The sequence below is a fragment of the Anabrus simplex genome, chromosome 4 (genome assembly GCF_040414725.1).
Source record: "Anabrus simplex isolate iqAnaSimp1 chromosome 4, ASM4041472v1, whole genome shotgun sequence".
Classification (NCBI taxonomy): Eukaryota; Metazoa; Arthropoda; class Insecta; order Orthoptera; family Tettigoniidae; genus Anabrus; species Anabrus simplex.
In genome coordinates, this window is record NC_090268.1 from 234,626,108 (window position 1) to 234,653,511 (window position 27,404).

General features: G+C 39.9%; 1 protein-coding gene across 6 annotated transcripts in view; it reads left to right on the forward strand.

Moving 5' to 3' along the window:
- The window catches only part of LUBEL (Linear Ubiquitin E3 ligase), a 371,419-nt gene that overhangs the window by 170,123 nt on the left and 173,892 nt on the right, over positions 1-27,404 (forward strand). For all 6 annotated transcript variants that reach the window (XM_067145436.2, XM_067145435.2, XM_067145441.2 and 3 more), the window contains exon 3: positions 21,046-21,199. In XM_067145436.2, the coding sequence (XP_067001537.2) occupies positions 21,046-21,199 (154 nt within the window). The remainder of the gene's footprint in view (positions 1-21,045; positions 21,200-27,404) is intronic.

Sequence of the window (27,404 nt, forward strand, 5' to 3'; positions counted from 1 at the left end):
ATGGTTTTCGGGCCCATAGAGCTTACCGAGTTTTGTTCTTTGCTTCAAGGGGATTAAATTGAGCTTTGTCTCATCCTTGTATGACAAATTCGATATTTTGCCAATATTAGCCTATTATTTTTATATCTTCCCCCTCGTGCCCCCCACCTCGAATTGTTTTCAAAATAAAATACAGCCCATGTTACTCACTGGCAATGTAGCTTGCTATAGGTGAAGTAATTTTTAAAATCGGTTCAGTAGTTTTTGGGTCTATCCGTTACAAACAAACATACACATTTTTCCTCTTTATAATATTACCAGCTGTAGCACCCGGCGTTGCCCGGATAGTTTCTGAATATTTACCTTTTAAGATGTGCATTACCAGTTCGTTATGTGTGAAGTGAAATTTGACAGAATTCCTTTTTTGACTTGCAGATTGATATGTTACGATCTATTATGTAGTTTTAGAATTGTTTAGGTGTGTTTGATTTCAAGTTTTAGATTATTTAATTTTTGAGTAAAACTTCGTCCTTATGGAAGCTCGAATTTCATTGGGAAGTATTTGATCCTGTCAAAAATTAATAAGTGATAACTATATGTATTTAGCGGTCGCACTATAGATACGATGTACAGGATTTTTCAACTGTCAATGAGACCGTCCTCCTCTCCCCCCCCCCCCTCCCCACCCCTAAGAGATAAAATATCTGGATTGTCGCCATTCATCTCAGTGACCCCAAAAATTGTAGATTCGACACAGTAGTAAGATTTTTATACTTCACCCCCTTTCCATCTCCGCCCAAAGGAGCCCTATGAGTGCCTTACACAACAGTATATTTTTTCCAGATAGTAAGTCTTATGTGTACCAATTTTGGTTGGCAGCTATGCCCAAACGTACATGCATAATCACGCTGCTCTAGAATCCTGGAGTTGACGTTGCCATGGTTATGGCAGCTCATTTCTTTCCGATTCCTAGAACAGGAGAAGTGTGGTGCCAATATCTCCGTAATGGTTGGTTTTAGGGCCTTAAAACATAGTTTTCGGGCCCGTAGGGCTTACCGAGTTTTATTCTTTGCGTCAACAGGATTAAATTGAGCTTTGTCTCGTCCTAATACGACAAATTCGATATTTTTTCCTATATTAGCCTATTATTTTTATACCTCACCCCCCCCCCCCCCCGCCTGTGTCCCCCACCTCGAATTGTTTTGAAAACAAAATACAGCCCATGTTAATCACTGGCAATGTAGCTTTCTATATGTGAAGAAATTTTTGAAATCGGTTCAGTGGTTTTTGAGTCTATCCGTTACAAACAAACATATAAATTTTTCCTCTTTATAATATTAGTATAGATAATTAAGTATAGATAAACTCATATTATTACATCTGAGGAATAATGGCCGAGAGGATTCGTCGTGCTGACCCCACGACACCTCGTAATCTGCAGGCCTTCGGACTGAGCAGTGGTCCCTTTGTCTGTGCTGTGTCATATAGTACCCCCCAGATATATGTGCGGGTATATGTGATAAAATATAATTGAATCGAGATCTTCCCATCCATGGGAAGGATTCCAGCGGATGTTACTGCATTTACGTCCCAAACGAAACCAAATCCAACCCAATCCAACCCAACCCCATGACGCAACAGCCCGAAGAGTCTTAAAACAATAATCACCACCACCACCACCATGGCCTACCAAGCGACCATTGCTCAGCCCGAAGACCTGCAGATTACAAAGTGTCGTGGGGTCAGCACGACGAATTCTCTTGGCCGCTATTCTTGGCTTTGTAGATTGGGGCCGCTAACTCACCGCCAGATAGCTCCTCAATTGCAATCACGTAGGCTGAGTGGATCTCGTACCACCGCTCAGATTCAGGTAATTATCCCTGGCCTGGCCGGGAATCGAACACGGGGCCTTCGGGTAAGAGGTAGGCACGCTACCTCTACACCGCGGTGCAGGCTCTTTTACGTCCCTCTGACTAAGGCGCCGTGGTGCCAGCATTTTGTCCCAGAGGAATTCTTAAACGTGTCAGTAAGTCTACCGACGCGAGGCGACGTATATAAGCCTGGATCGAACCTGTCAACTTGAGCTTAGAAGGACAGAGCTCTATCGCCTGAGCTGCCTTATGACAATTTATACATACAGTATGAATACGTAAATGTACAGTATGTAAAGGTACATCTGTAGGCCTGCATACAGTACGTGTTGCCAATAAATAAATAAATAAATAAATAAATAAATAAATAAATAAATAAATAAATAAATAAATAAATAAATAAATAAATAAATAAATAAATACATAAATAAATAAATAAATAAATAAATAAATAAATAAATAAATAAATAAATAAATAAAATTATTATTATTATTATTATTATTATTATTATTATTATTATTAGCATCATCAACAAAAACTGGAGAGATGATAATACTCCTTATCTCTCACAAGACAAGAGCTCTGAAATTTAACACACAGAGAAACGACGAGCGATCAGGACAGAAACGTTGTCTTGCGTAACTCCGAGCAGTTTTCATGTCCTAGATCTAGAACTATCGCTAAAGTTGGTTGTAACATGTTGCCTTCACAAACTAACACTTTGTAGGCCAACGAGCTCTTTGCGAGTGAAACTGGACGTTCATTGCGAGATAGTGGATTTAAACCCAGAAAAATTTCTTCAATGGTTTCCTCCTTCATTTCAAAACAAGTGTTAAAGCCGCAGCTAAGGTACTGTCAAGAATGTAATTTGCATTGGCCAGATACTGGATGGATCTTATAAGAAACCACACATTATTATTATTATTATTATTATTATTATTATTATTATTATTATTATTATTATTATTATTATTATTATTATTATTATTATTATTATTATTATTATTATTGGCCATGTTATCCTTCAACACCTTTTCTCTAGTTGCGGAGATAATGGTGGCAGTGTTGGTGATTGTATTATGCGGCTTCATCCCCAGTGGCGGAGATTTTGGCGCTTCGGAAACAACTTGTGCGGTTCGAGCAGACAAGAAGATACACTGTATAAATCTTTGTTCCAGAACAAAGTGTTCAGCCAACATACACACTTTGAAACGTAGCTGGGAAAAGAATTTGGTCGTAGTAGTAGCTTTATTCTTGGGAACAAGTGTTGAGAAAACTGCATTGTTTTTTGATTAATTATACAACCTAACATTGGTCTAGGTGCCCTGAGAGTTCGAATGAGACACAACATTTTATTAGAGTAAGGGTAGGGAGAAAAAGTCAAAAGCTACGTTTAAGATAGCTTCTGTCAACGCCGATATTCAAACCGCTGATTCCAGAACAGTGCAGTTTCCTGATCCGAACGTTGGGCGATATGGAGGATGTGAGAGCGTTTGAAACAGCGCTGCTGCAACTATGTAAGCCGCTGATGAAATCATCAACTTCCTATAAACTCTCGGCTTATCATAGCCACTGGCCCTCTTTAGTCATGCTTCCGCCCCGCCAATTAAAAACCAGAGCACGACATTCGCATCACAGAACTAATTAGTTAGAGCCCTCATCACCGCCAAGCTTCCTCTAATTGCTGATCTGTGGTTTCACAAACCGCGCAGCAAGTGTAGCCAACATCCCAAGTCAGCTTCTGTATACCATCGTGCGGTGTGACTTGATCTCATGGATGTATCCCTATAGTAGTATAGATGGTAACATGTATCAAGTTTCAGAAGTTAAGAAACGAGAAGCTCACAGAAGAAAGAAAAATGCCAATTTCTACAAGCTTTGAGTTTGTTACACAGGCAAAAGCTTCTTTGCATGAGGGTAGATGGACAAGCAGCGTGTGAACAGATTTTCATTAAAAACAGGGAACGCGTTCCTTTTAAAATTATTCGTCTAAATTTACGGTAGTACTACCACTACTACTACTAGTAGTAGAACATAATCATTGCATTACTGTCAAAAAGTCCGGCTCCATGGCTAAATGGTTAGCGTGCTGGCCTTTGGTCACAGGGGTCCCGGGTTCGATTCCCGGCAGGGTCGGGAATTTTAACCTTAATTGGTTAATTTCGCTGGCACGGGGGCTGGGTGTATGTGTCGTCTTCATCATCATTTCATCCTCATCACGACGCGCAGGTCACCTGCGGGTGTCATCGAAAGACCTGCATCTGGCGAGCCGAACTTGTCCTCGGACACTCCCGGCACTAAAAGCCATACGCCATTTCATTTCACTGTCAAAAAGACATACGTATCTAACTGACAAAGTCGATCACAGAGTAAACTGCAATTTGTATTCACTGTACGCATTTTGTGGGAAAGTACACATTTCCAAAGAAAGTATGTCATTTTTATGGCGGAAATGTTGATACATCCTTTAAAACAAAAGTTATAAATTGTTCAATCCCAGGAATTCTGTATCACCCTGTGTTTACTGCACCTATTCTGCCACCGGTTAAAGGCTTTTCTATTGCTCTCCTAAAACAATATAACACTCAGTACATTGTATATTACTTTTATAACAGCATTCTCCTGACTGTCAAGCTGGATCAACTTTGTAGGCTTCAGTGTTTGTACATGCGTATTTCGCAGTCATCAGGACTAGTTGCTATTCCCCTAAAATTGCCATGTTGTTTTCGTATCCAGAAAGCACACATTCTAGCTGACGCGAGTGAGTTCTGCCACAGTAATGTTTCTGATTGCATTTGTAGCCTAATGTTTTCTTTCAGTTCCTCCAATGTGTGATGATTTGTTCGATACATTTTTTCTTTCTTTCCGTTTACCGCACAAGTAAAAATCATATACTGTTAAATCGGGAGAACGATGGGGAAATAGACCAGCACTGATCACTGTGTCTGCAAACACTTCGAGATTGTAAGAGCGGGGGCTGAATATTGTTGAAACCACACACGCGATTTTACTTCTTCCGTTAACGGGCGGAAGAACGGTGTCAAAATGCCATCTTGGTACCTCCCTGCATTTACTGTCGTCTCGAAAAAAAGTAGGCCCAATTATTCGTCTGGCACTAACAGCACACCAAACACCAATCTTCCTATCACGATGAAGGACTTCATAAACAGCATTAGGATTTTCTGCACACCAACCAGGCCTCATCCGAAAGAACACAAGCTGTGGGTCGATTAAACGATCATTTAATGATGCAAGATACCATTCACAATATCTCACTCTTGTAGTTTGATCAGCAGGTTTTAAACAATGGGCACGTGTAAAGCTGTACGGTTTGATGTGCAACAGTTTTGTAGTTCTGTGTGCAGAAGAAACCGAAACCCCTACTTGTTGTGCTAATTTTGTGAGTGATTTATTCGGTAACCGTTCAAGATTCGCACCAATGTCATCTAGCTTTTTCTCTGTTAAAACTGTTCGTGTGCGCGCATGTTTTTTATTGAACATTGAGCCATTAGTTTAAAATGTATTTGCTCGTGAAGCTAGCACTTCACCAGAATACTGCTGAACAACTGGCATCGCGTACCCGTCGAACCGACTCATACTTAAAATAACTTTTACATACGAAAATGCCTTGTTGCAATGGTAACTGTCTCACCATGTTAACAGCTGAGATTTAGAATGGCGACTCATGCTTGCTAGGTCGAACACGTGCAGGCTGCTTGCAAGATCAAGAATTATGCGCGCGCCTCCCACACTGCAGCTGCCGTAGCCCAGAGTACAAACACCGTACGTTCGGTCTGCGTTTTATATGAGAGACCCTGTACGTCCCTCTAGAAGAAGAGCTTGGGTTTATTCAAGAGCAGATAATGTACTTTTAAAATCTCTTGTTGAAGTTACATACTGTAAGATTTTGTTTTTCCTCAGTACATGTTTTATAGATGAACTGGTTTAATTATCATAAGTGGTTCAAATTGTTCTCCTTGAATTAGGTATAAATCAGTTTCTACTGCATATAGTCATACTGATGGAAACTGTTCAATATTTCATCACCATTTGAATCAGCGACGCTGGATGTACGTCTGGGTTGTTGCTGCTTCTGTTGTTGTTGTTTACAGGCAAGGGACCTAGATTATGATGGTCAATAATCTGTTGTACTTAACATTGAATCTGATAACCTGTGTTGCTGAAGTGTTTCTATCCTCTGGGCTTCGAGCAGGCAAGAGAAACATTGAAGAAACGTTTTGCAATTCAGCTAGCTGCTTCACTTCTCTTGCAGTATGAGGACGTTTGTAATCATGAATGGCCGTAGATCAGGGAAGAGCAGACGCCCTGACCCGCCCAGAATAACCCAGGAGCTTCCGTAAGCCAAAATAACTTCAACGTGCCTGCTTCCTTCGAGCATTGCGGGCTACATACACAACAACATTCCACTATCCATCGTTGGTGCATACGGCGAGAGAAAATAAATACAACTCGCTTTCAAGAGGACCATCAGTAACTCTATCTCCTATATTTTCAAAAATATTGAGTGGATAGGTGTTTCATTTAACACTTTGAAGCGAATTTTGGCATCGAACTTCCACTGAAGAACGTAATCTTAATTTTACTTTTTATGAGAGTTAGAATCAAGTTGAGACTCGTGGCCAACAGCACATTAAAGGCACTCCTCTATATTTTAAGGGCCATTTTATAGGTTCATACCTAAGAAACTGTTTGTTTTTCAAGACAATAAAACTTTGCTCACTGCTTTAACATAGGTAAAATCAGTGATAGGGAAGAAAGTAATTACAATGGGCTGAATTACAATTACCTGAGAAATATTTTACACAATTGCAACTACAGGTGACTTTTTTCGAACTCGATTTACGTCGCACCGACACAAATAGATCTTATGGCGTCGATGGGATACAAAAGGCGTAGGAGTGGGAAAGAACGGACGTGGCTTTAATTAAGGTACAGCCCCAACATTTGCTTGGCGTGAAAATGGGAAACCACGGAAAACCATCTTCAGGGCTGTCAACAGTGGGGCTCGGACCCACTACCCAGATGCAAGCTCACAGCTGCCCCTAACAGCACGGCCAACTTGCCCAGTAATGAGTGTTTTTAACAAGTAACCTGTATTTGAAGACGTCCATGGCTTGGCGGTCAACGGAAGCCACAGAAGGATCGACATCATTGCCTTCAAAAATAAGACGAGGGGTTACATCATCGACCGTCCGGCTCCATGGATAATTGGTTAGCGTGCTGGCCTTTGGTCGCAGGGGTTCCGGGTTCGATTCCCGGCATGGACGGGAATTTTAACCATAATTGGTTAATTCCGCTGGCACGGGGACTGGGTGTATGTGTCGTCTTCATCACATCATTTCTCAATCATCACGACGCGCAGGTCACCTAGGGCGTCAATTCAAAAGATCTGCACCTGGCAAGCCGAACTTGTCCTTGGACATTCCCAGCACTAAAAGCCATACGTCATTTCATTTCGTCATCGACCCAACTGTCCGCTTTGAAAGCCATAAGTTTCAGCCCTCAGATGTCAACCTCGAGAGAAGGAATATTTACTTACCAAACTACAGAGATGAATACCGGCTAGAGAACATCGACATGGTGGGTCTGATGATTGGAACGAGGGTAACAATTCCCGGTTTTACCGCCATTTTTTGGAATATCTCTGCCAGTTACAACGTTAAGGGAAATTGCCATCATTGCATTAAGGGGTTCATTAATAATAATTCTAAGAAATAATTGTTACAGTTAGGTTACCATTTAAATTTCTGAAGTGTTTCTATTTATTTTCTAAAAATTGATGTACAGAGGTGGCCAAATGATTAGAGTAAAGCTTGGAAAACAACATATTTAATTTTCCTGGGTAGCCTTACAAATGAAAATTAAACATGCATGTGCCTCAATACTTTGTATGAGTCCCTTTGTTTGAAATAAGCATTTATACCCTTTTAGGCATACTTTCAATGAGTGTTGGGCAACTGTTTTTGATGTCAATGTCATGGTGGCAAATCCGTACCAAAGTTTCAATCAACCCAATTTTTGTTGTAACAGTGGTTTTCTTGATTTTCTTCTTCACAATAGCCCACAAATTCTCAATGGGGTTCATGTCCGGGCTATTTCCGGGCCACGGAAGCACAGGAAGTTTTTTATAGCCCCGGAAGCACAGGAAGTTTTTTTATCATTGAGGAACTGAGTCACTTTCTTGGCCGAATGACAGAGGGCACCGTCATGCATGAAAACACAAGGATTTTCCCCAAACCAATCCCTTACCTGAGGTAAGGCACTTCTGAAGGACATTTATATAGGCCTATTTGTCCTGCTTCATGGTACACTCTACAATATATAATGTTCCGGTTCCATACACTGGCATCACACTCTAAACCATAACCTTTGTTATATACACTAGTGATGAAACTCTTCTTCTGGCCTCCTACGAACGTACTGACTATTTTCTTCACGTAGACCTACTTCAAATAATGATTCATCACTGAAGCAAAACTTGAAACAAATTTTCGTTTTAGTAGTGTATTGTCGGCATTGTTACAAGCTATAAAAGAACAATAATAATTTTACACGTTTTTTATAAGTTTTCAGTGAACATTGTTAAACCTATGATAAAAGTAGTTAATGTTTGTACCGGTATAATTATTGTTTTGATGTTACATACCTTCTTCCAGTCGTCTGTAGAGCAATCTTGCAGGCCCTTTGCCCATTCCAACTTTTTAATCATACCTGGAGTGATCTTGGCTTTCCTTCTGGGTCGTCTAGATTTCAATCCGCTATTGTACAATGTTCTTACAGTTCTAGCAGATTAATCTTTGCCACTTCTCTTTAAATTAATTCTTAGATCATTGCTAGTAGCTGAAGGATGCTTTCGTGACATTGAGATAAGTTTTCGTACAACTCTAGGGCTTAATTTACTCTTCGTACCACATTTTCCTTTTCGTTGTGACTGGTAAACCTTGTAGTTTTCTTCCATTTTATTAATTCGACTAACATTGTGTGTGTGTGTGTGTGTGTGTGTGTGTGTGTGTGTGTGTGTGTGTGAAATATTAACTCTTTTTGCTATCTCCTTTTGTGCGTAGTATCCTTTAGCAACCAACAATTTCCCTCGAGGACATATCACCTTTCCTCTCCATAAACTTAAAATTCTCTTGATACGTCGATGTTATGCACTGTCTTCTAATGACACTGTAAATATAGGTTTAATATAGGTTTAAATATATCAGTAGAAAGCACCAGAGCTCTGCTCATGGAATTAAGTGATAATAGTAACTAGACAATCTCTAAATTGTTGGTAAATTTCAAACAAACAACCACGTGTACACAGAACTAAATACAGTCCTTGAGACAGCAATCAATTATAACAGTGTTGCCAAACTATGAGAGAGAAAATATTGAAAACATTATCCAAATATCCCTATATCATTGTGACATCTCCAGAGTCAGTTCCCATGGAAACACAAATATAAGTGTACTCAACAAAATTGAATAACGGATTTTCAGACCTTTAGTCTAATAATTTGGCCCCGTCAGTAAAATATACTTTGTCGAAAGACAGCCTCTGCATGAGAGGAAGTATTTCATAAAATAAATAAAAATGCAATTACAATTATTAGCAGAACGCCAGTCTTACTTAGGAAATCATTGGCATTTCTTCTGCGGCAGCAGCATCTTTTAGGGCCTGAATCGTTAGTAGTGACGGTTGTAAATTGCTCTTTTAAAGAAGGTCCACACATTCATTATGCAGTTCATGTCCGGCGAAGATGCTGGCCAGTCTATTCTGCGGATCCCACGTTCCTCTAGGTATCCATTCGCAACTGCTGCACAATGAGAACGAGCGCTATCTTCATATAGAGTAAACCCATGTCCTACTGTCTCTGTAAAACCTCTTACTGTGGGTCGAAGATTTTTCGTACACTGCGGTCTTCATGTTTCCTTGAATATGGACGAGTGGAGTATGGTTGTCGAACATGATACTTGCCGAGAATAGTGCTGAAGTTGCAAAATACTCGTGACGTTGTGAGAATGATTCATTGTAACGTTCCCCTCTTGTCCTCCATGTGCACAGAGAGACGTGGAGTACTGTAGACTAGATGTTACACAATACTTCTATAGCTTAGCCTGTATGCAGTTAAGTGTGTGTGTGTGTCCAACCCTTGTCCCGTTTCTTTACGGGGTCGGGTATGAAATGAGATGAATCTCCGTAGCGATATTTTACGACCGGATGCCTTTCCTGACGTCAACCTCATCAGAGAGGAGTTGTGTATTACATGATAGTACAAAGGGAGAGCGAGGTTGCCGGCGCATAGTCTACTCCTGTCGAATAGCACCAAGGAGTCTGCTCAAGGCTTAACGTCTCAGTCCGACGAACGAGTCACCATCAACAACGTCATATAAACACTGAGGAGAAGTTTGGGACTGAATTCAGGCTTTTGGCATGCAATCTAGTGATTAGAAATCCTGCCAGCCAACATTCTGAATGTGAACATCTTTTCCGCCAACGGGACTCGAACCGGCTAACCACAGTGTCAGACAATCATGGCCACCAACAGATAGAATATCTTATTTGTCACGAGGATAATGTTCTGACTATTATTGTATGCAGTGTTCAGTGGTCCGGCTCCTTGGCTGAATGGTCAGCCTTCTGTTCAGAAGGTCCCGGGTATGATTACCGGCCGGGCCGGAGATTTTAATTGCATGTGCTTAATTCCTCTGGCTCGGGGAGTGAGTGTTTGTGTTCGTCCTAATACACTTCTCTTCATTTACAAACAACACACTACACCGCCAACCATCACAGAAACACACAATAGTGAATACATCCCTTCACATTGGGTTGACGATAGGAAGGGCAGCCGACTGTAAATCAACGTCAGTTGCCGACCCCAAGCAATTGGGGAAGAGGCAGGAAGAAGAACAAGGTATACAATTTTCAGTGCTTTGTCTGTTAAGTTTTCAGCCCAGAGGTTATGTGGTTATAGGGAAACCGCAAAAACCGATGGTGGTGCCATAATAAGGCGTACAAGGCATGAAGAGGAGTATGGTAGTTTGTCATTGCTTTCCTCACTGGGCTAGAAAGTGCTATTGCAGCAGGCCTGCGACCCATACCTCAGCAGCTTCCGTACTGTCACGGGCATTAATGAGACCTAGATTTCAGCGGAAGCTATAAAGGCGCTTGAAAATCTAAGGTGACAAGAGCTCTTATAGGTGACACATTCTCCTTCGTGTTCGAATTTTCCGCCAGGTTTAAAGCAGGAAACCATGGCATTATCATGCAGCTGTTATATGGTGCGTCAGAGTCCCGCAACATCGGTTGAAAGATGGATGCACGCACGGTGACGCAGTGTGATCCGGTTTTTGCGTGTGAAAGGCACCTCATCAGCGGATATTCACTGACAACTTGTTGTCGTGTAGAAAGTAGTTAGTGGGACGTAAAACAAATATTATTATTATTATTATTATTATTATTATTATTATTATTATTATTATTATTATTATTATTATTATTATTATTATTATTATTATTATTATTATTATTATGTTGAGGTGTACGGTACGAATGTTGAATGCCAGTTCACAGGCAGCCAACAACATGCATGAATTTTTACGACACTTCCGACCTGGCACCCAGTGATTTCCATCTCTTCGGGCCAGTGAAGAAGCACCTGGGTGGTCAACGATTCAACGACTATACACCGTTTGGCGTGCCATCAGGACGTGGCTTCAAGGACTGTACATGCTCTTCCATGGCGGCATCAAAGCCTTGGTGTACCTTTGGAACAAGAATTGTGACTATATTGAACAGTAATGCGTATCAGTGCTCTACTACTATCCATCCTTATATCTGCCTGTAAAATAAAGTTTCTTCGCGTGAGCTCTTGTTAATTTTTTTTTGAAGCGAACTTGTATATTTTACTCTAGCCTATACCAAGAAACACATGCAAAGGTACTGCTTCCATCAAGAAATGGTAACAGGTGATATTTTTATATCCTATTTTACTTAAAGTGAAATGCTTTATTTAAACAAGAACTTCCGACAACTTAGTCAATGCACTGATCAGACATTCAGAGCAGGACTTCACTGAAGGAAGGGTGGTCAATTCCTTTTCAGCTCCAGTGCATACTCAAAAGTACAGACTCTATCTACTCGTATAGAAATAAAATCAGAGTTTTGTCTGAATTATGTAAAAAATGTAAAAAAAAAAGTAATGACAATGAGTGTGTTGGGCAGATTTAGAATAAGAAGGAAATGCGAATTTTAAAGCTCCGTCATATCTGTATGTATGTATGTATGTATGTATGTATGTATGTATGTATGTCACGAGAAAACGGTTGGACATGATTTATTGCAAATTGGTATTTAAGGTCAGGGAAGAATGCGCTACAAACTGCATTATATATCATTTCATTCACGGGAGGTAAAAGGACATTTCTAAATATTAATTCTCCAAACATCTCCGTTGATACTGGTCCTGCCGATAAGTGCTAGATAACAAAAGTTGTAGAAAATGAAATTTCCGATCTCATGCGTAGTACAAGTTGGCCCTACGGCGAATAATAAGGGAAATATTTAGAATTTAGAACGTAAACGCGCCGAAAGTACGCAACAGTCCTACTCGCCTGAAAGTAAAGACGTTATACATGAATATCACTGATTTCGATATTTTAACAGGCACTGGAAGCGGTGAAACTGCATTAATACTGCGTATTCCCCCCTAATTATCCTTAACAATTTGAGCGATTTCAGTGTCTGCTTTGCCATGTCCATAAAAAATTCACAAAGCCAAACGGTCACTACCTCTGGGGTAGAGCTTAGACATTCAGGATGTTTCTTATATGGTCGATTGTACGTTACTTGCTCTTGAGTCAGGTCCTCCGATATTCTCCTTTCATAGTTGAACTACCGAGCGAGTTGGCCGAGCGGTTAGGATCGCCTAGCTGTGAACTTGCATTCGGGAGATGGCGGGTTCAAATACCACCGTCGGCAGCCCTGAAGATGGTTTTCCATGGTTTCCCATTTTCACACCAGAGGGTGTGCCTTAATTAAGGCCACGGCGCCACTAAATTCCCAATCCTGGCCCTTTCCCATCCTTGCATCGCAGGAAACCGGTGGTTAGCGTGACGTTAAACCACTAACAAAAACATTTGTACCAGAGGGTGAGACCCAAAACATTATTTATACCGAGGCTCTCCAATAGAAAGATATCACTAACAGAAGGAATGTCTCGAGGTTACTCAGCAGCATCCACAACGTATTTCACATCCCTCCAACACTACTCTCACTGTTAGGTTTATTGACCCTGAGGATCTGAGGATGGTTTTCCGTGGTTTCCCATTTTCACACCAGAAAAATGTAGGGGCTGTACCGTAATTAAGGCAACGGCCACTTCATTCCCACTCCTAGCCCTTTTCTATCCCATCGTCGCCGTAAGACCTATCTGTGTCGGTCCGACATAAAGTAAAACAAACGTTTTGTTTAATAGTTTATTTACTAAGGAGTCTGTCCTTTTACAGAGATACCGCTATATTCATACTTTCACTCTAGCCATGAATCCGATTTTTTAAAATTAACTATTTACCTGAACCACCTACATAGCTGACCTATCAGAAGGTAGGTACAAAGCTACTCAGGCATACCGTGTTATGATGAACGACGAATACAACTTACTAAAACTACAGTGCAAAATCGATGGCTGACATCGAACGAGGTACTCACGACTAAAAGGTGGTATCGTATTGAGGCTGAGGGTGAAGAGACTTTAGCCAAATTAGGGCCAGTCTTCATTAATTATTTACATTCAGAGGTCGACGCCCCGAACAAATAGCATTTAAAGTAGTAATAATAATAATAATAATAATAATAATAATAATAATAATAATAATAATAATATACATGGAGATGAAGACGAATATAATTTAATGTATAAGGTAATATGTAAATGGTATTTAGCCTTTAGGGAGGGGGGGAGGTGATAACAATTTTGTGTTTTCTTAACGAAGATAGAGTTCATTACTAGGTTCGCTCAAAACTGTCTTAAATTTGTTGCAGAGCCAGGAACTGAACTCAGGCAAACCGGACACAGTATGCAGGCAATTCGCTTGACTACAACAGCGGATACAAGTGTCGCGAGCAAGGGGGTCGGCCAAAAATATTGGTGTAGGCCGTCAGAAGCATTCAGCATAATCCTATCTCTTGTGAGACCCCCGGGAGTTAGATTTCTGGTTCGAGTCTAAAGCGAGTAAAATACTGTTATCTCTGTATTTTACAAAATGTTTTAAAATGGATGTAATCCGCAACGAAGAATATTGCAGGTGAGTATGTTTTAATAATCTGCACTGAAGAAGATACTTGATAACGAAACCTCTCCCTGGCAACTACCAATATCTTACGCGATTGCCAGTCATATCGTGTGGGCGACTTACGTCTCCCGAAGCCAGGAATAGAATAAAGTGCCACTCTCATAAACTGCACACGTTCCGCAGATTACTGGGCTAATATTACGAGTAAAGTGTGTGAAAGCTAAAAATAATGCAACAGTAATTCATTCAGTTGCACGAACAAGATTCCATTTTCTCAGATAGAACTAACACGGTGGTCCTGAGATTCGTCGTCTCTTCAGTTCTGGAGGCCTCCTTCGTAGAGATTGATTAAACAAACTCTGACCAACACAACATCAAAAGTTAAGTTCTTGGGAGAAATTTCTGAACCGTTCGAAATCAGAACTGGCGTCCGACAGGGAGATGGACTATCCCCACTACTATTCAATTTAGTTTTGGAAAAAGTGATTCGTGAATGGAGAAAAGAAACTAAAGGTATAAACATTGGCAGACTTCTTAAAGACAAAATTCACCTTGACTGCTTAGCTTTCGCAGATGACCTTGCGATCCTTTCGAACAACAGACAAGAAGCAATCCAATCCATAGAAAAATTGAATGAAATAGCCGCAAAAACCGGACTTCAAATTTCATTTGAAAAGACGCAGTTTATGGAAGGAACTAAATCAAGATTCGACAATCAACCATTAATCACCAATTGTGGAATAATTTCCCAAGTAGACAAATTCAAGTATCTAGGTGAAATTATTCAGCCAGCAGGGTTAAATCAGGAAGCTAACAAAGAAAGAACTGCTAAACTGCAAAGGGCTTACAAAATCACATGGAACAGATACAACAAAAGATGTATATCAAAAAATGCAAAATTACGACACTACAATACAGTCATCAAACCAGAGGCACTTTATGCATCTGAAACACTGATTATTGGCGGCAGGTCACAAATGAAAAGCATTGAGAAACAAGAGAGGAAAATTCTCAGAAAAATCCTAGGACCAAAGTTCGAAAATGGAATTTGGATGAAAAAGAAACCACACGAAATTTTTCAATTCACAGAAAAAATCACAGATACCATCAGAAAGAGACGACTAAAATTCTACGGACACCTACACAGAATGGATGACAACAGGCTGACAAAGAAAATTCTAAATCTAGCTCTAACATTGAAAATCCGCAACAATTGGTTAGCAGAAATTCATGAAGATCTACAAGAAATGGGTATTGAAGACGAAACCATTCAAGATAGAATGAAATTTAGAAGCTTAGTAAACAAACATAAATTTGCAGAGAAACCAACAAGAAAAAATACAGGCTGGACAGAAACACGCAGAAAGGAACACAGTGAAAAAATGAAGAGATATTGGGAAGAAAAGAAGAAGAAACATTGTGCAAAATAAGTTCAAACGCGCTCCACAGCTGGGCACAACGAATCAAAAAAAAAAAAAAATTCAGTCATGAGTTAAGCCTCCCCATCTGTTTCAAACTGCCGCCGACCCCCTACTGTGATGTTATCTATGTTCTACTATCATATTGCAGAAGTTTTATCTTTTAGGAACAGATGTCCCTAGTAGGTATCTATTTTCTAGAGGTACCTAGTGTTCATAAACTCTTAACTACCATCGATAATGTTTGTGTTTTGATGTTGGATAGTTCGTCTGCCTTCAACTGTTTATTAATCATTTCGCAGTTATCATCCTTGTGATTCAATTGATCCACCGATGATATCACATATATCAAAATCCTATCCACCTATCAAAATTCCTGTTATGTAATTTATTCTGGAACTCTCTGCCAGTAACTGTGAGTTTCTTGAAACTCTTGTCTTGCGGCAGTGGATTACTGAGTGTGTTACGTGAAGGAGAGATCTCTTAGGAGGAGATGATGGGGACGGGGGGCCGGCAGTCCGACTTTAGCAAGTTGGCGCAGATTTTTAAACATGTGATCTCTCTGCGCGTGAAGATAGGGAACATTTCGGTTTCAGCGTACCCCTTTAGCATCGAACTGCAAGGTCGTCCGTCTATCTAAAATTTTAATGTAGGGTTTCCTCTTCTCAAATTAAATTTAAGTTTTTCTAGCCCGTCTTTGGAACTTAATATTTTATCGCTAATGGGAATTTGTTAAAATATAAGGACGCACGATTGTTTACCCTCGTTCCCTTCTAATTTCGTTTTGGGTGGCTGAATATTTCAAACCTTCTAAAATTATTTTTCTCTCTTCGACCTTATATGTTCTCTTCATTTAGTCACCTTGTAGCATGGCTTAGCCTCTGGATCATCGGGTTTTCCGCCTAGTTAGGTATCTACAATGCTTGGAGTTGGTGTTGCAGTCCCCAGTCTCATTTTGTTCTAGGCTTTTTGAGTGTAAACTCTCTTTTTTATTTCTATCTCTTAGTGTCCGTGTAGCGTGGGCCTTCTGCCCCTGTTTACTTAGGGATCTTCCGATCCTTTTGAGAGTGATGCCGTGCATTGGATTAGGGTAGCGAAAGTATTAATGAACCTTTTTTAACAAATTGGACAAGTGTTAGTCATTTGAAATTAATATGATCTCCTGGCCCAAACGGGCGTATATATAGTAAATGTAAACTCAACTCCAGAGTTCGAGACCCGTCCGATGTAAAGTGTTCTAGAAGCTATGGCTTCCTTTCCTGATTTATACAGGCTAGCCTATTTTCTCAAAGTGTAAAATTTAGAAGACCTACGGGCCAGAAATATTTGACTCTTTCATTTGAAAGGTTTTCTAAGTTTAAAAGCTCATCTATTGCAAGGTTTTCTGAGCGTACAAGCTACTCTATTGTAAAATTTTCTGAGCTTACGAGTACATTAGTTGCAACTTTTCGACCTTCTCAGCTCTTTTGATGAAGCGTTGCTTGATATTCTATTAATGTTTGAAATATTCTAATCAAGGAAGGAAAGGAAGGAAAAAAGAAAGAAAGAAAGAAAGAAAGAAAGAAAGAAAGAAAGAAAGAAAGAAAGAAAGAAAGAAAGAAAGAAAGAAAGAAAGAAAGAAATTTTTCACAGATTTTGTAAGCAGTTTTAAACTCAGATTTATGCTTTGTCCAGCCATTCACCCCACACGCTTCTTTAATAATAATAATAATAATAATAATAATAATAATAATAATAATAATAATAATAATAACTAGCCGAAACCCATCAAGAATGACTGTCAATGGGGTAGGTAAATATTTATTGAAGGATTGCCTTATATACGACATTCCTTGTACTTTATATTCTGATTACAGTTCCAAGTTGGTGTAGTTTCAGTTTCACTGTTTTACCAATAGAGGAGTTCAATTAGGCGCTAATTTTGAATGCGTGGCGTTGAGTTGTACCGGTACAATTATTATTATTATTATTATTATTATTATTATTATTATTATTATTATTATTATTATTATTATTATTATTCCGGGGATTCTGTGGAACACAGAGGTGTAAGAAGGTGCAGGCATGAGTGGGTGGACAGAGAAAAGATGAGAGCACAATTTAAAAACACTAAAATTCCAAGTTTTATTTCTCTCCTTTTTTTATTTTTTACTTTAAACTTGGTAAACAAATAACATTGGGTGGAATAATGGTGAGCTCGTCAGCTCTTATAACAATAGTGATTTGAAAACCTAAAAACAATCAGGTACTTTGGATATAATGGTTGTTTTTTTTTTTTTTTTTGCTAGTTGCTTTACGTCGCACCAACACAGATAGGTCTTATGGTGATGATGGGACAGGAAAGGCCTAGGAATGGAAAGGAAGCAGCCGTGGCCTTAATTAAGGTACAGCCCCAGCATTTGCCTGGTGTGCAAATGGGAAACCACGGAAAACCATCTTCAGGGCTGCCGACAGTAGGGTTCGAACCCACTATCTCCCGGATGCGAGCTCACAGCTGCGTGCTCCTAACCGCATGGTTGACATAATGATTTTGAAGAGATATATTTTCAGTTCAATAGGTTCAGTAGGTTTTGTCGCTCAAAGGTACACAATTACCAAGAGCACTTTTGCTCCACTCAGTTAAACTCTAGGAGACTGAGCTCCAACATCTACAATATGCCAGCCTCTCAAAAACACAAGTTTCTAGTTCAAATTTTACATTAGATTCCTCTGACAACACTGTTCACTGTGCTTTCAGTTCGACAGTCAGATCCACAATAGACTATGAGTAATAAAAAATTTTAACGGAGGCAATAAGTGCTCATTCTACATGGCCATTGGTGATCAAAAGAAAAGGTTTAAGAAATCGGCCATAAACAAAATGCTAGGAGGTGAAACACTTGTGCTCCTTTTGAAATATGCCTAGAAACACTTAAGATCTTATGTGGGCTTATGGCCTTAAGTTACAGAGGCTAAGCCTATACTACAGAGGTGACTAGATGGGGAAAAATATTAAGTTCCAAAAGAATAGATAAAATTTACAGTTTTACAAAATCGTAGTCATCCTAATACCAAGTTGAATAGGAATTAAAAGAGGGTGAACACTTTTCATTCCCAAAGTATCATTTTTCGTTTCAGGGATTTGAATAAAGTTCTTAGACTTTCTTGAAAATATACATTTAGAAGATGATATTAAAATTTTAGAAATTTACATTAATAGTGAATTTTGAAACCTTCCCCTCAAGTCAGCTTTCTGAAACTATCACATAATTAAAATACACTATGTGATAAAAAGTATCTTGACACCCCCAAAAACATATGTTTTTCATCTTAGGTGCATTGTGCTGCCATCTTCTGCCAGGTATTCCACAGCAACAACCTCAGTAGTCATTAGACATCATCAGAGAGCAGAATGGGGCACTCCGCGGAACTCACAGACTTCGAACATGGTCAGATGATTGGGTGTCACTTGTGTCAGAAGTGTGTACTCGAGATTTCCACACTCCTAAACATCCCTAGGTCCACTGTTTCTGATGTGATAGTGAAGTGGAAACGTGAAGGGACACTTACAGCATGAAAGCATACAGGCCGACCTCGTCTGTTGACTGACAGAGACCGCCGACTGTTGAAGAGGGTCGTAAAGTGTAATAGGAAAGCATTTATCCAGACCATTACACAGAATTCCAAACTGCATCAGGATCCACTCCAAGTACTATGACAGTTCGGCGGGAGGTGAGAAAACTTGGATTTCATGGTCGAGCGGGTGCCCATAAGCCACACATCACACAGGTCAATGCCAAACGATGCCTCGCTTGGTGTAAGGAGCGTAAACATTGGACGACTGAACATTTAAAAAACGTTGTGTGGAATGACGAATCACGGTACACAATGTGGTGATCCAATGGCAGGGTGTGGGTATGGCAAATGCCCGGTGAACGTCATCTGCCAGCGTGTGTAGTGCCAACAGTAAAATTCAGAGGCAGTGGTATTATGCTGCCATTGTGCTTTTCATGGAGGGGGCTTGCACCCCTTGTTGTTTTGCATGGCACTGTCACAGCACATGCCTGCATTGATGTTTAAGCACCTTCTTGCTTCCAACTGTTGAAGAGCACTTCGGGGATGGCGATTGCATTTTTCAACACGATCGAGCACCTGTTCATAATGCACGGCCTGTGGTGGAGTGGTTACACGACAATAACATCCCTGTCATGGACGGGCTTGCTCAGAGTCCTGACCTGAATCCTATAGAACACCTATGGGATGTTTTGGAACGCCAACTTCATGCCAGGTCTCACCGACCGGCATCGCTACCTCTCCTCAGTGCAGTGCTCCGTGAAGAATGGGCTGCCACTCCCCAAGCAACTTTCCAGGACCTCTCGCAGGAGAGTGGAAGCTGTCATCAAGGCTAAGGGTGGACCAAACCCATACTGAATTCCAGCATTACCGATGGAGGGCGCCACGAACTTGTACGTCATGTTCAGCCAGGTGTCCGGATACTTTTGATCACATAGTGTATGTCTGCCATTACCTTGAGCTGGTGGACTTTCTGACAGCGGGCAAGGGTTTCCCCTGCCTCCACTACGTACACACTCTAAACCTCTAGACTGGAGTGATGACAAAGACAACATGCTACCAGCTTTTATAGCAGAGAGGAAGGTTCCAGAATTCCCTAGGCTGATGGCCTGTAGACCCCCTCAATTTTGATTGGCTAATTGAATAAATATCTAAAATTTCTGATTGGCTAATAATTTCATGAAGAAGGAAGAGATAGAAGTGCTAGCAACCTTAGAACACAAAAAACAATCTACAAACACTTCAGTTTAGAAAACCTGGAAATAGCAAAATTCCTATGAAAATTAATTGTCCATCCTCCCACCAGAGGGGGACACATAAGTGCCACCATTATTATTATTATTATTATTATTATTATTATTATTATTATTATTATTATTATTAATAATAATAATAATAATTGTCCATCCTCCCACCAGAGGGGGCACATAAGTTGATAGTAGAGAGATCTGAAGTTTAAAGTTCAAACTTCTTCCAATACACAGTTCAAGGTTCACATTACAGATGGCCTTCTAACAGTCGCTTAGTTTAAATGTACAGAGCAGGTGTACCTGTTGTTATTATTATTATTATTATTATTATTATTATTATTATTATTATTATTATTATTATTATTATTATTATTATTATTATTATGAGAGAAATGCATACAATGTGCACTCACAAAATTAATTTAATGTCAGTAGCCTTTAGGTGCAAATGAAAGCATGAAGTCTATCAAATCCATTTTTTTAAAATCAACAATAATACTTAACCTAGACTGATGAGTGCAGCATAAACTACCTACTTTGTTCTTTGACTTGCAAAGAAATGAATAAACAATGTATATACTGTATTTATGTATGAACATATTGAAATGTAGGCCTATAGTCTAATAGTAGGCAAAGATGTTTATGTTAAATTTATGGGTATTTGTGTGTTTCAGCAAGCTCACAACAACCGTAAACAACAAGATGAAAACAGCATACCACCCCCATTACCCACCACCGAGCCTCCCCCTCTCAATGATGCCGACTACGAAGTGATTGATTTTCCTAGTCAACAACAATACAGCAACACTCCACCTGTCGGCAAGCAAGGTAAGAAGGCATTTTATTTTGTAAGATTTGGTCTGTACACAGTTCAAGAATCTTGGATAGCTGAAGTTGGATCATGCTTTTAAATCAGACCACTTTTTTAAATATATGAAAACTGTTTTTTGTAGTTATTTAAACCATTTGTATAATTTTTCAGTTTTTTGACTTCAAGCAAATTTCTGGGAACACGGAGCGAGTGTTCAGTGATCTAGTATGGACTTTTGTCCACAGGTGAATGCTGTTTGCATTGAGCTAAGGCAATGCCTGAGAAAGCGCCATTGATCGACATATTTCCCAAACAATTTTGATACACATAGTATTTCTTTTATTTCATAACCAGCTGTTGGCCCATCATTGATGGGTTATAATGCTATGAGGGCTGTAAATAAAGTAGTGGCAATATTTAATGAACTAACAAGTACAATTGCATTACACACCTTCACTGTAGTCACCCGCAAAGTCTATCACCTTTTGCCAAATGTCGGGAAGGCATATGGGACCGTTGGCAAGGCGTCTCTGTTGATGACAGCGATGGAGCGCCCTACTGCGTGGAGTGCAGATGTCATGTCAGGAAATCGGCGGCCTTCGAAGGGTTCTTTCAACTTTGGAAACAGGTCGAAGTCACAAGGATTCATGTCTGGTGAGTACGGAGAACGTTCCAAGACCTTCCAATGCCACTGTTGTAGTAAGAGTTTGACATTGTTTGTGACATGACAGAGTGTATTGTCATGCAACACGATAGGGTGATTGTCTCGCAATAAACATGGCCATTTGTGCCGCATAGCCGGACACAGTGGTTGCTTCAGAAATCGACTACAGTAGTTACTGTTGATGGTTTGTCCCTCAGGCACAGCATGCATAAAAATAACACCCTCAAAGTTGTATGCCACAATCAGCATAGGCTTCATCTGGCTGGGTTCCTGTCAAAATTTCTGTGGATGTGGCGAACCTGGGTTACACCATTCATTCGATTAATGCCTTAATTCAGGCTCGTGGGCTCGCATCAATATCAACAATACGCTGCAGAAATGCGTCACCTTTGTTGTAGTATCCGTCCAGGTGGATGCCAGCCAATGCATACTGGTGCCATTTCTGTACGCTGGTGAGTTGATGTGAAACCCAACGGGACACAATTTTCCTCATGTTAAGACATTTCGTTAGTATTGCCACACTCTTTGATGACTGAGACCAATCTCTATGGATATTTCCCGGAAGTCCATTGATAGTCTACGGAAACGAGACCTCTCATGATGTCAATCTGATCTTGGGGAATGGACGGCTGACCTATGCGGTGCAAATCCGCAGTCTCATTCTGACCAGCACGAAACGCCTTGACCCATCGTGCAACCATCCTATACGGTAATACATTCTCGCCACAGGCTTCACGTAATCCTCGATAACATTCTGATGCAGTTTTGCCACGGACAAATTCGATTTTAACCCTTGCGAAGCAGAAAGTTTTGGCTTGCGAGCGTAATTATTTTTTTCTTAAATAATTTTTATTCTTAACACACGTGAAAATGCAAATATGTAAGTACCATAAGGTTTATTAAGTCATTCATACCTGATTTCAGAAGGTAAGCTTGTAGGTATCCATATAATCCTGGAAAAATAAATCCTTAACTGCTGGTTTTAGTGCAAAAATGGCACAAGGCACAACACAAAGTAGTCTCGATTAAGATCACTTAACAACAGAGCTGTAATTCACATTCTACCCTACTTCACATTTCACTATGACTACTGCTATAAATATTGAACTGACAAATTCACTAAAAAACATGTACAGTAACAATCTGACTAGTATTTATGATACAATTTTATACACATGACTTTGAGTCTTCCCTGACAGTTTAGAAACCTTCACTTGTGTGATACATTTCAAAGTACATATCAGGGTGTAAGAATGGCTTTGCTGTGCAAGGTTTACAATAATAAATGGTCTCTTTTCTTACTTTTTGGGCCTTACAGACAGCATGGGCCACAGAACCCTTTTTTCCTCTCTGCGAGCCATGAAATGACATCCTTGAAGCCTCTTCCGAGGGGGTCCAACAGCTTTCCTCTCTCTCCTAATCTCATTTGAATTTCTCCCCATAATAGTAATCATGTCATGGACTGAAGAGAGAACAAACTGCTTCCTAAATTTCTTATGTGAAATGGGCTTTTTGAGGTCCTTTTGCTGCACCATTACATACAATAAGTAGGCATTTACTATGCTAACTTCAAGCAGCCAGAAAAGCATCTCTCTGTACCACTTCTTTGTTTGACGCAAAAAAGAATACGATGCAACATAATGGTCACTACGGTCTACACCTCCATGGGTACTTGGTATAATCCAATGTGACATTAGGTTTATTTATTAGTGATTGGTTTAGGAACTTGGAGGGCACTGCAGTCATATGTTCCTTTGTGCCTTTATGAAAAGTACTGAACATCATGACAATTCTCTTATCCTTCCATGCAAGAGCTACTTTGTTACCCTTCCAATAAGGAAGCACATCTCCATGCTTCATTTTTTTTTTTTTTAATGTACCTTCTTCAGTTGTTCTGGCATGCCCTTCCTTGAGGGCATTACAGTTCCTGTGGTTGCCATTTGCATGCTTGATGACTCTTCTGCTAATTAGTGGGAGCTGTAATATCTGTCAGAGAAAATGTGATATCCTGTTGGCAGGTCATATGGATCCTTGACAAGATCAGAGCACAAATCCTTCACACCTTGTGTTGTCTTCAGAAGGTCTGAATTTACAGTTTCTATCTTCCCAAAATAGGGTTTGAAATTGTATATGTACCCATTGCTACTGTCTGAAAGTACAAATACTTTTGTTCCAAATTTTGAAGGTTTATTTGTTTTATATACTTTGAAGGAGACTTTACCTTTAAGCAGACCCGGCCAACAGCTGGAAACTGCAGATGATGATGATGATGATGATGATGATGGTGGTGGTGGTGGTGGTGGTGGTGGTGGTGGTGGTGATGATGATGATGATGAAGAAGACTTTACCTTTGATGATATAGTGCTCTCATCAACTGCAACATTGGGACCAGGACAGGAAAACAATTTGCATTTTTCCTGAATTTTATCTAAAATAGTGATTTGTTGAACATTAGTTAGCTTTTCATTATCAATAGAATGAGCAAAATATAAGTTCCAAAACAGAAGAAGAAACTCATCTCTTGGGAAAATATCTAAATAAAAACGCATTCTATCCACCCACTGCCTGGAAAAGTAATCTATTATCAGGTAGTGGCTGCAGACCCATGTTTATTGTAACACCTAGCAATGCAGCAATATCAGTCCTGGAGGGTGCATTCCAACTACTTAGCCTTGACCTTTTCTGAAGAGGGGTATTCTTCTTTATTCTTTAATTCCCATACAAGTGCTTTCACTTACAATAACACTGAGAACTTCAATCCTAATTAGTCACCTCATACCACTGTGTGGTCTGCTTATCACTATCACCATCACCTTCTATCAAATCATGTTGATTAATCCCACCGGTAAGAACTACTTCCTCATCATCTGTATCTGCTCTGTCACAGATTATTTTCACACTCACTTGCAATGATTTCATTTTCGTCGCTTTTCCACTCATTATCAATCATTCCTGGGTATTCATAACCACTATTTAATAATTGTGATTCTATTTCACTGTCGTTTTGAATATATTTCCACAATATAAGGTATAGAAAATGCAAAACACAAACTTTCACAATGTCAACAAATATGAATACACCAGCATGGAAACCGCGTTTCAGAACAAACACCTTCTTTTTAAAAATTCCAAATCCCTGTGTTTAGCCTAAATAAAGGCCCTGTCTATATGCTCCTAGCATCTATTGGCTAATATTTCAACCCTAAGAGGAAACATACGGTCGCAAAAGCGCCTAATTCAAAATTCCAAATAAACACATCTATCGCTTGTGCGGGAGTAGACAGGTTCTGGGTAAAGATGTGTAATGCTTGGCTAAGGTTAATCCAGAAATGCTGATCACCTTTTGAAAATATGCTTTAGAGCGGTGAAATCGGCACTCTTCACTTCAACGTTATACAGCAACAACACTCCCAACTGGATGCCCGTCAAATGCACATTACACATCGACAACAGCGCACCTAACCTCTCTCATATCCCATTTGCGCATGCTCATCTTCTGCGAGTGTATGGACTACGTTGTCACTACTCTATTTACAGTTCTCGTATATAGTGGAGATGAGTGACAGCTGAAGAGAAAGAGAGAGCATATCTCAATAAGAGTCAGTGTAATGTTGATCAGTTTTATGAGCTCAGGACATTGTAGACAACATTTAGTTTTCTTGCAGCTCGGTGATTTGAGCACATCCAAGGTCGAGGGATCTTTAATTTCCACCTCCTTTCATTACTCCAGTTTTCTTGTATTTTTTCTTTGTGTTTTCATTCTCATTTCGATGGTTATCTTAATTATGTTCTTGATAAATATGGGCTGGTGATCATGTGGTTTTGTACCATTTAAAAACAATCATGTCAATGGAAACCATCATCACCATTTAATGCATTACCGGTACCATGACCATTGACTAATATTTCCATCAAAGTTGCCAGGCATCCCAGATTTTTATGGGATAATGCTGTATTTGTGCTACATGTCCTATGTCCTGGGCATTTCCTATCCAGAATGGCAATTATCCTGTATTTCACCATATTTTGGAACCCTAATGAAATATGCTAATGTTTCAACCTCTGATGGATACCAACGGTTTACTCAAATTCATTTCAAAAAGGACAGATTTCTTAATTCTGATTTGAGAGTTGTTCCTTACATTTTTGGCGATTCTAGGGTTGACCAGCTTTGCGGATATGATGCATAATAGTGGACAGCTATGGTCTGATCTGTGTAACCTGCTGCCCGATGTAAACAAAGCCAGAGAATCCAGCCGCCGAGAATACTCTCTGATCAATTAGAAATATCTCGCCACGTGGAGAGGTGTACAGTAAATTTAAATCCAAAATAGACCACCTAAGCCATTAAAAGTTTGCTATTTGAAGAATAGCCTAACAAGTGTGAAAATAATGATAGGCCCTGCTCACTTGATGATATTATTTGTATGCTTGCAAAATGAAAATGAACAAACTTTATGAAATTGACAATAACCTTGAGATCGAAACTGCAATATCATCGTCGTCAGCTGTAACTCGATCCGAGTATATATAACTTCTTCCTGCATACATTGAGCAGTTCAACTCAGTTTATGGATGTGTTTACGATGACTAAACAGACTAATCCTGGCATAAAACATATACGCACACAAATCACACTGGATGGATGCAGGAGGGCGGGGTTGTAAGTGACGGAGTTTTCTTGCTTGTCGCTTGGCCTCTTGATGTCTCCAGCCTTCTCTTTCAAACAAGTCAACAGCAGTGGATGTAGTGTTCTGCCACAGTGAACAGTCCACAGCACATTATTCCCATGTCTGCATATTTATACCAGTTGTCTTCATGATGTGTTTTAGCTGGTCCTTAAAATGCTTAAGAGGGGCTCCAGGAGGTTTACTATCAGAGCAAAGTTCACCATAAAGAATTTAACAGAGAAGCCTGGTATCACCCATGCGGGAACATGGCCTAACCATCTCAGTTGATGATCGATGATTGTTGCCTCAATGCTATTTAGCTGCGCTTTGTCGAGAACTGCCATGTTGGTCACATAGTCTTCCCACTTAATATTCAAGATGTATCTCATTTCTGTTGGTGGAAGCACTCACGGCGATAGAGTGTCCAAGTTTCACAGCAGTACAGCAGCGTGAAAATGACAACAGTTTTGTACACCATGAGTTTGGTATGCAGTTTTAGGTCGTTAGTCATGAAGTCTCTGTGCATTAACGGTCCAAATGTTGCATGAGCATCCCCAATGCTTTTAACAACACCTTGTTCACAAGTATGCCATTTATACAAGATGCTTCCAAGATATGAAAAGTGATCAACCTGTTTCAGTGTTGTGTCTAAGATGGAGATACTGAACTCAAGAAGAGTTAATCGTGGGGCAGGTTGTGCAAGTACCTTTTCTTCCCCCACATGAAGGGCAAGACCAAAGCGATCACATGCAGTTTTAAAGCAGTTGACTGACTGTTGTAGTTCTGCAGGTGTTAGAGCAGGAGATGCGGTGTCATCAGCATACTGCAGTTCTGTCACTTGGGAAACCAGAGTACGTCTTTGTGAGATTGAAAAGGCCTCCATCAAAA